This window comes from Prunus persica, chromosome G4 (genome assembly GCF_000346465.2).
Source record: "Prunus persica cultivar Lovell chromosome G4, Prunus_persica_NCBIv2, whole genome shotgun sequence".
Classification (NCBI taxonomy): Eukaryota; Viridiplantae; Streptophyta; class Magnoliopsida; order Rosales; family Rosaceae; genus Prunus; species Prunus persica.
This window is the reverse complement of record NC_034012.1, coordinates 4,406,925-4,416,610: the sequence shown is the minus strand read 5'-3', so window position 1 is coordinate 4,416,610 and position 9,686 is coordinate 4,406,925. Positions and strand designations below refer to the sequence as shown.

The window sequence follows — 9,686 nt, the reverse complement described above, 5'->3', positions numbered from 1 at the left end:
GAATTGTTTCGCTTGTATTTTGATTCTCCCACGGCTAAAGGCTGTGCAGCTTTTTACTGTGAACTTCACTCATGAGCAAATGCCTGCTGCTGTCTGATAGATGATGTAAAAAGTGGTTGGTGACTAAACGGACGGCCATATTACTTGCAACAAAATTGAAATTTAACGCTGAAAGGGTTTATATAAATTTAGCACAAACATTCAATAAAACTACTACCAGACGCATTTGCCCTATGTTCTTTGAAACCATTAATAGAACCAAAAGAGCGTATTCAGAGCGTAAACTTGAAAAAACAAATATGGGTATGAACATTGGAAACTTGCAATGTTCAACTTTGGTACAATATCCCCGAATGAAAAAAGAAAAGAAAAAAAAAAAGACTAGTGAATTGAGTTCTGGACCTGTACAGAAACACTACAAGAAGAGGATGGCTTTGCTCACATCTCTCATATTCTCAGCATACTCCAGTGGTTTAGCTAGTCCCAGCCTCCATGTTGGTTGCTTGACTAGCTTGACTAGCTTGAGCTTCTACTCTATCAGTCTCCCTTGCTGCATCATATGAAGCATGCAGTGCGACGAATATATAGTAGACGAGCAAAACCAACGTCCAAATTGCGAATCTTATGAATGAAGGTACATCAATAGAACCCAAGATGAAAACATTGAATGCAATGCTAGCTGATGGCAACCAAGGAACCAATGGCACCCCCCACAGTTTAGGTTTCTTTGCTTGTTTGAGGGTCAATTGCAAGCCTAAAGTGGCAGCAAACCAAATTACGCCTGTCACGACGTAGCCAATCCAACCCTGGCTAAGCACCCAATAAACAGCAGTAGCAATTGATGATCCTACGATTAATGTCAAGAATATAATGAGCTTGTTTCTGTCAGAAGTTGATGTTTCACCAGTAACGTAGTATCGTCGTACGATCAGTGCTAAGGAAACAAGGGAAAAGATGAACAGGGTTGATATAGAAAGAAGGTTTGCCAGGACATCAAGGCTTGTGAAGAGGGCAACAAGGCAGTTTGCAACAGTCATAATGACCGTGGCATTCACAGGCGTGCCAGTTTTTGGGTGGATGGATGCCAGGATTGCTGGTGCCATGTGGGTGCGCCCAATGTGAGTGAAATACCGAGCTTGAGCGATGAGGTTGGCTAGCAGGACTGTTGTCATGCCTTTAATTGCTCCCAAAGCAACAATGTACTTTGCCCAATTCATACCTGCAGCTTGAAAGGCCATGGTGAATGAGGCATCAGCATCAATTTGGCTGTATGGCTGCATCAGGCACAACGTAGCTGAAAGGACGCAATAAGTTGTTATGGTAACCAACATTGAGCCAATCAGCCCAATCGGGATATCTCTACCAGGGTTTTTAATCTCCTCCCCCAAGGTTGCCACACCATCAAATCCTACATAAGCAAAGAAGAGAACCGCTGAAGCTTTCAAGACACCGCGGAAGCCAAATGGTAAAAAGTTTGTGGTGAAATTAGCAGGGTTGGCCTTGGTCATGCCGGTAATGAAGATGAAAACCAAAACCACCAGATGGACGATAGTTGTAACCGAATTGAATCTAGACGAGGCCTTCATGCTCAAGGCTGCACCGATGCAAACCACAATGGAGATAACGACGGCGATCGGGTCTAAATGGTTGAAGTTGTCGGCAAGGGCTGGCACGTTGATTCGAAAATCGTTGGGATTGTGATTGCACAATGTAGCAAAGTATGAGGTCCATGACCTTGCCACACTAGCACCTGCTACTACATACTCAAAAAGGATGTTTCCAGCAGCAATATAGGCCACAAAATCACCAAGTTCTACTCTAAGATAGGAAAATGAGCCTCCAGCCACAGGGAGTTCCACTGAGAACTCAGTGTAGCACAGCACTGATAATAGTGCAGAAACACCTGATATGAAATAAGAGATTACTACTGCAGGGCCAGCATCGTTCCTAGCCGCCTGACCAGTTAGCACGAAAATTCCTGCCCCCATGACTGCTCCAATGCCGAACCAAATGAGGTCCCACCAATTGAGGGTTTTCTTCATCTGATTGTTGCTCCGTGCACGCATTTGTTCGAGCTCCTGGTGGTCCATGGACCGTGCCAGGATACGGTCTGTGAGCCTTGTTTTTGTGTTGGCCAGTGCATGAACATAGTTTCCCCAGCTCTTGAATGACTCCTCTGGCAAAAAATCTTCCTTGCTGCAAAAGCAACTTCTTTTCCTGATCCCATTGCCCTGTCCACCACCAGCAGCTTCAATGCCAGTCACCATTTTTGTTGCCTAGCAACTGAATTGAGTTGTAATAACAATTAGACAAAAATATTAATGTAAATAGAACTTAGAAGGATGTTGTCTCTTCAGTGAAGTCACCATTTTTGCTGCCCTCAAACTGAATTGAGTGTAATAACAATTAGACAAAAAGATTAATATAAATAGAACTCAGAACTTAGAAGGATGTTTCCTTCCAGGAAGGTATGTATATATGCAATATATTATTGATCAATTAATTATCTTCAAAGACAAATAAAAAGGCTAAAACATTGGAATGGATATGTGCATCATTTTTGGTTCCAGGGTTAATTCCCACCATAACAAAGAGAGATGTTTGGGTGAACAGCGGATCCTTCCTAAGATAACAAATAAGATCTCAAATGCTAAAATAGAATCAGTCAACTAACAAGATTCAATCCTCATTAACCGTTAACTGTTAACCGTTTAGTCAAAAGTAATTATTAAGAAGTTGGAATTAGATTCTAATAATTATCCAAACGAAAAATAGAATTAGAATAATTGAAATAAACATTCCAAATTGTATCTGAATTGAATTTGAAATTATGATATATATACAAATATACAAATGAATCGTTTGAAATAAACATTTCCAAATTGTATCTGTCTTTTTAGTTTCCTGCAATATTTTATCTTCTCTGTGTTTTCTGTAATTATTTTGGGATAAAATCTCACCCATCTTTGGACTTGATTTGTCAAGATTTATATAACAGGTGAATAATCATGCCCCAAACACCCACACAAATATGCCCTACACCAACACCACCATTGTCATCCTCATGACATTTTCTACATATTTTTGTATAAACAAAAGAACCTGTTTTTGAAGACAAAAAAAAGCTGTTTTAGACGAGGAAATTGTTGAATATTGGCTCTAATCGTTGAAACTGTATCAATACTTCACAAATTTGACACTCCAATTTCTTCTTACTATGAGAGAAATATCTAGTTTCAGAGCCTTGTCTTGCAACAATATGTAAGCACAGAGCCACCATAGAAAAAACCCATTATGTTTGTCTATCCTCAGGATAGAGAACCCACCAAAACAACTTTTATTTAAATACTGGGAATCTTAACGAGTATTTATAATGGCAGTCCCGATCTCTTGAACTACAGGAGTCCAAGAGATTGTGGTCACCCACCGTTGGATATTAATCCAATGGTTCAAAAAAGTTTTTTAAAAGGAGTGCAAGAGTGAGTGAACCGTTGAATTTACATCCAACGGTGAGTAACCATAAATCTCTTGTACCCCTGTAATTCAAGAGATCAGGACTGTTTATAATGGTATCAATAATAGTGATAATTAAGAATTTGCCAACTCAGATAATAGAAAAATTCCATAACCAAAAATAAATAACAAGTTATATCCATCAATGTGACGATTATAATTTATATAGTTGTGTTCATATCTAAGGCCTTTTTTTTTGTTGGGAAAGATATTTTATTTTAAAAAATATCATAAGATGTATAATGGATAACCAAAATTGTTAATCCACAACCCAAATGTGACAATCACGAACAAGGGCTGAATCTTAATTAAAAGATTCAAGGAAGAACAAAAGTAGAAAAACAAAGACATAAAGCGACATGCTCCTCAGCAACAACAACGTGTGGGATCTGAGACAAAAAAGAAGAAGAATAAATTTAAGTATATAAGGCTTAAGATCATAGTCTTTGCATTTCTTGTGTATTAATTTATGTATATATGATTACAAATTTTGACCGGCAACTATGCCATTCCCAATCCAAACAGCCACTCTCTTGAACTGAACTCAAAGTGTAAAGTCTACAGACTTACGCTATCAGACAATTTCCACTATTTTCTGTTATATTATTTATTTGAGAAGAAGGAAGAAGAAGAGGAAGAAAGAAAATCAAACTGCATGCAGTAGTTTTTTCCTTTTCATCTACCTCAAGGGCTGACTGGTAGAAATTCCCAAATTTTCACCCTCTTAAGGCCTCAAAAACTAAAGAAAACCAACTGGACCTAGATTCAAACACAGAGCAGGAAAAAGCTTTGGATTTGCATGCAGTTGAATGCAGAACCAGATTTAGATTCTGGAGCAGTGATGAAACATTAATATAATAACTTTAAAATTGTACCAGAAAAATAAAAATAAAAACGTACCCTCTGGAGGCTAGGCTAGGGTAGGCTGGGGTAGGCAGCAAGAGCAGGTTACACCAAATGTGAGGTTTGATTTGAGGAGCGTTAGAGAAGAAGATAAAAACCCAGAAATCAATCTGTCTGGCTGAAAGAAAAAGACATTGGAGAAATCGAAAAGGCAAGAGCTAGGCTAGCTGTACTCTCTGCATTTACTATTACCATATTTGTATTAATTGGTCAATCAATGGATGGTATTTATTTCATGGTAAATCAAATAATATTTGCCTTCCAAATTAGTTTACAAATTATTTATTTACTTGGTAGCAAAATCTTACTATATAAATCCAGATAAATTCTTGCATGTAAAAAAAAACAATATGACATGAAATCTAGGTATTCAGTTTTTTTTTTATTTTAATGGAGGAAAACAAAAGAAACAAATCTCTCCCTCTCTCTCTAGTTCCTTGGAAGAAAAAGTTCATGGAGAAAGAAACCTGTGAAGAAACAATTTTAAATATGTATGAATCATACTTATGAACAACATTCATGTAAATCACATCTCTAATACAGATGAGTCTAATCATCTCCATAACGGATATGATTCAACAAGCAAAAGAGGTCAAGGAGAAACATCTTCCTATCTTTAGGACCAACCCCTTCCTACTTCCTTCTTGTCAAACAGCAATTTCACACACAAATATTTCTTTCACACATTCAACAAACACTTTCTTAACTAGCAGGATGTGCAGAGGTATTGCTGCCACTTTTGCCGTCTAACCCGGAGTCTCTTGCTGCTGAGGGAGCATAAACCTCTGCAGCTTCAGCCTTCTTCAACTCGAGGTTTGTACCGGCCTCCAACCGCTTTGCTAGAGAGTCCTTTGCTGTGTCGTAAGAAGCATGCAATCCAAAGAAAAAGTAGTAAACCAGGATGATCAAAGTCCACGCTGCAAACCTTATGAATGAGTCACGATCGATTGACCCAAGTAGGAAAATATTGATGGCAACTGACAGAGATGGCAACCACGGCACCAATGGCACCCCCCAAAGCTTAGGGCTCCTTGCTTGTGGGACAAGTATCCAAATCCCCAACGTACCCAAGAACCAAAGAGGCGCGGTTACCACGTAGGCAGTCCACTTATCTGTTTTACTCCAATACACAGAGGTGGCAATTGAAGAACCAACTATGAGGACAAGGCAGGCAATGAACTTGTTCCTGGTGGCCTGAGTCGTGACGCCGCTGACATAGTAGCGGCGAACGAGAAGCGCAATCGCTACAAGGCTGAAGATGAACAATGTGGAGATGGAGAGAAGACTAGCCAAAACGTCAAGGCTTGAGAAGAAGGCAATGAATGCAGTGGCTGAAAGCATGGTGACTGTGGCATTGACAGGGGTGCCTGTTTTGCCATCAACTTGGGCAAACCATGGAGGCACCATATGAGTTCTAGCAATGTGAGTGAGATAGCGAGCCTGGCCAACCGCCCCAACAAGCAACACACTTGTCATGCCTTTCAGAGCTCCCGCCGCCACGACGTACTTAGCCCATCCCATCCCAACAGCTTCAAACGCTACTGAAAATGGAGCTTGTTCGTCGATACTGCCATATGGCTGCATAAGGCATAAAGTCACTGCTAACAAGCAATAAACGAACGTGGTAATGACCATTGAGCCAACAAGGCCAATTGGGATGTCCTTGCCAGGATTCTTGGTTTCTTCAGCCATAGTTGAAACAGCATCAAATCCAACATAGGCGAAAAACAGAACAGCTGATGCCTGGAAGACGCCGCGGGGGCCAAAAGGGGCAAATTTCTCGTAGTTCTTGGTATCGGCTTTGGTGAGGCCGGCTATGATAATGAAGAGAATGACAATGACATGAACAATTGAGGCAATGTAGTTGAGACGAGAAGAGCCCTTTGTGCTGAGGACAGCGAGAAAGCAGATACCAATAATGACAACAACAGCAATGGGGTCGAGGTACTTGTAGTTCTCCCCCAAACCGGGAGCAACGATCCGAAAATCATTGGAGTTGTGGTTGCAGAGAGTGGCGAAGTAGGAGGTCCAGGAACGAGCAACAGCTGCACCACCTATGACATATTCAAGGAGGATGTTGCCTGCTGCAATGAAGGCCGTAAAGTCTCCAAGCTCTACTCTTAGGTAGGCAAATGAGCCACCTGAAAAACCACATTCAGTCACATGAATTGCTCTTTTTCATGAAATGAATTTACTTAGGAGGAGGCCTAACTTGTAAACCACTCAAGTCAACAAAATTACTACTTAGTTCCTTGCATATGAGATTAGTATATATATGCATATATAGTTCTTACTTCAAAATAATTAGCTAGGGTCAATAACTATTACTATGAACTGTTCATAGTTAAAGAAATGCTGCAAAGGCAATGAATGCATGTGGCATGTGTACTTGAATTCAATAAAGCTCATATATCATACATAGAAAATTGAACAATGAAAGTGAAGAATAAACTTAATTGTTCATGGAATTTTGAGTTTTAAACTAGAGCAAGGAGATTTGCACTTCCATAATAATACATTAATTGTGTGATCCTAGAGAGAATGAATTAAAATCCAACCCCTACATTTTTTTTATTTCTCTTAAATTGAACCAGCCAGAGAGAGAGCCAGCCTATAGAAAAGTCTAGACTATCTCAAGTTCAACCCAGAAAAACTCTTTGATAGGGTGGTCAAATTATACGGTGGCTCACATATTCACATGACATGATGTGACTAAACAAGTCTCAACCCACTGCATTTAAGTCAAAGTTCGAACCTTGGGTTTTCTTCTGACCAAAAAAAAGGATTGAAAAAAACCCAAGTTTGAATCAAAGACTGCCAGGTCATCACGTCATTATCAATGTGCCGGGCCTTACACTACTGACTTGGACATTTATAAGTGGACAGAAGACCCGGAATCAACGATGAAGAATATATTAATATGTGGACAGGCCAGGCCAATAAACAAAATGAGCTATCTCTCGCAAATGAGTATATCCAACAATGAATAATTACAATTTTTTAAACTCTTACGATCTAAGAGATAGAGATTTATGTATATATAAAAGTCTCCAACTTACTATAATATATATATATATATAAAAGTCTCCAACTTACTATAATATATATATATATATAAAATTCTCCAACTTACTATAATATCCATCTACGATTCGATTTTATATTATACTTTTCTGATGCCGTCCCGTCCTAGAAAGATTTTCAGAATATTCAAAAAGATTCCTTAACGTAAGCGTTTGGTATCGCATCTTCACCTCAAATCATTCGTAACGTTACTAATTTACTCTAATGATACTTTCTCTTCTTAATATTAAAAAAAATTAAAGTCATTAATTTATTCTAATAATAAATTCTCTTCTTAAGATTAAAGAATATTAAAGCCTAAACATCAACCGGAATCTCAATAAAATAAATTTTAAAAAATTATTAAAAAAAGTCGTTGGATGTTTATTGTTAGCGTTGCCGTACGTACCTGCAACCGGAATCTCAACCGCGAACTCGGTGTAACAGAAAACCGAAAGCAAGGCGGAGACGCCAGAAACGACGTAGGATAAGACGACGGCGGGGCCGGCGTGCTTCTTCGCCTCGAGGCCGGTGAGCACGAATATTCCGGCTCCTATGACGGCGCCGATTCCGAACCAGATGAGGTCCCACCAGTTGAGCGTCTTCTTCATCTCGTTATGGCTCTGCGCCTTCATCTCCACCAACTCCGTACTGTCCAAGGACCGGGTCAAGACCCGGTCCTTAAACCGACCCGGAGTCTGGCTCAGCGCTTTTACGTAATTGCCCCAGGTCTGGAACGACTCCTCGGGCAGAAAATCGTACTTTCGGTAAGTGCACCCTCTCCTCCGTAGCCCCTCATCTCCTCCGCCGCTCGCCTCCGTACCGCTGGCCACCATCCTGTATTAATTAAATTCAAAATCCAAATTTTCAGAACAATCGAATTCGTTAAAGAAAATAAGTAGATCACAAAAGCTTCACTCAGAGGCTTCAATCAGTACCCTTATTTTATGTTTGGTTGCCGAGAAAATGAAGAAGAGAAAATAGCTGAATTGTGGAGATCCAGAACGCACGTTGGAATTTGACTTACATATGTATACATATATATATATACACAAAAATATTAGTTTTCTAGAGAGAGATCTAGAAAGAGAGTGAACTTAGACGAAAATGAGGTTTTCTCCAGCCAGAGAGAGAGGTTGACGCGGGAAAACTTGGTTCAGCATAGCAAGCGAGCAGTTATATACGCCCACGGCTTTGTAATTATTTTAGACGATTCTGAACCGTTGATCTGGTGACTCTTCTCGTAAACACTGACGCTAGTTTTTTTCTCTAGCTTATCTGATTATGGGAACAATTATATAAAGAATTAAAATGGCCATTTTTATAAAATTAATTAATTTTCTAGATTTAATCATTTCGGGCAATTACGAAGCTGGACAAGATGTCGTAATCGGACGGCTACGATTGCATTATTTCAAGACGGGTTTGTCCAGTTGTCACACGAATGGTGAGAGCCTCCGCAAATAACGTCGTTTTTTGGGTCTGTATTATTAGTGTGAAAGTGTTTTAATTGGCGCCTAATTAAGGAAAATATATCACTCACTCAGAGCGCAATGGCTGCCTGGCTGGCCTTGTACGCTTACCATTTTGCTAAAGCGTTACAAAAGAGGGGCCCACCACTAAAGATGAATACTGTGAGATCCGGCTTTCACACTCATAAGAAGCACAAATTTTCATGCCATGTGTATCAGTGTGAAACACAATTATTTGACACTCAAAAGATTGTATTCATATTGACGAAGACGACTTTTGATGTGAACGACAGTTTTGTATCCTAAAAAAAAGGATGATTGAGGATTTATAGGGAGAAAAAAGTTCTTTATTATCCGTTGTTTACAATTATATACGAATTTTGATGTGTGTTTTATCACTTGATGAAATAGATAAACATATAATTATATACGGCGGATTAAACTTAAGGTTTTTTATTAGTATATGATATAGTTGTGCCAGATAGGAGTGTTGTGTTCAACGATTGTATGATTTGTTCAAAAGTCAACGCATATGCATAATTGAGCATGTTAAAAAGAGTAATGCCACACTTACCATATTATTATTCCATATTTCTACACCACATGATATGACATATCCATATCATATGTCACATCAATTAAATGAATGAAGTGTATTTTAATAAATAAAATTAGAAAAACAGAAACTAGTATTTTACATGATATGATATGTACACATTAGCTGCCACATTATGT

General features: G+C 39.0%; 2 protein-coding genes across 2 annotated transcripts; both read right to left on the bottom strand.

Moving 5' to 3' along the window:
• On the bottom strand, nt 112–4,502 carry LOC18778188 (cationic amino acid transporter 1). The gene is made up of 2 exons (XM_007214068.2): nt 4,414–4,502; nt 112–2,283 (listed from the first exon to the last, which is right to left on the bottom strand). Exon 2 carries the CDS (start codon nt 2,265–2,267, stop codon nt 474–476), a length of 1,794 nt encoding a protein of 597 aa, XP_007214130.1. The 5' UTR covers nt 2,268–2,283; nt 4,414–4,502; the 3' UTR covers nt 112–473.
• Nucleotides 4,871–8,686, bottom strand: LOC18780351 (cationic amino acid transporter 1). Its single transcript, XM_020562910.1, has 3 exons — nt 8,418–8,686; nt 7,889–8,316; nt 4,871–6,557 (listed from the first exon to the last, which is right to left on the bottom strand). The coding sequence occupies exons 2-3, from the start codon at nt 8,313–8,315 to the stop codon at nt 5,119–5,121; spliced, it is 1,866 nt and encodes a 621-aa protein (XP_020418499.1). The 5' UTR covers nt 8,316; nt 8,418–8,686; the 3' UTR covers nt 4,871–5,118.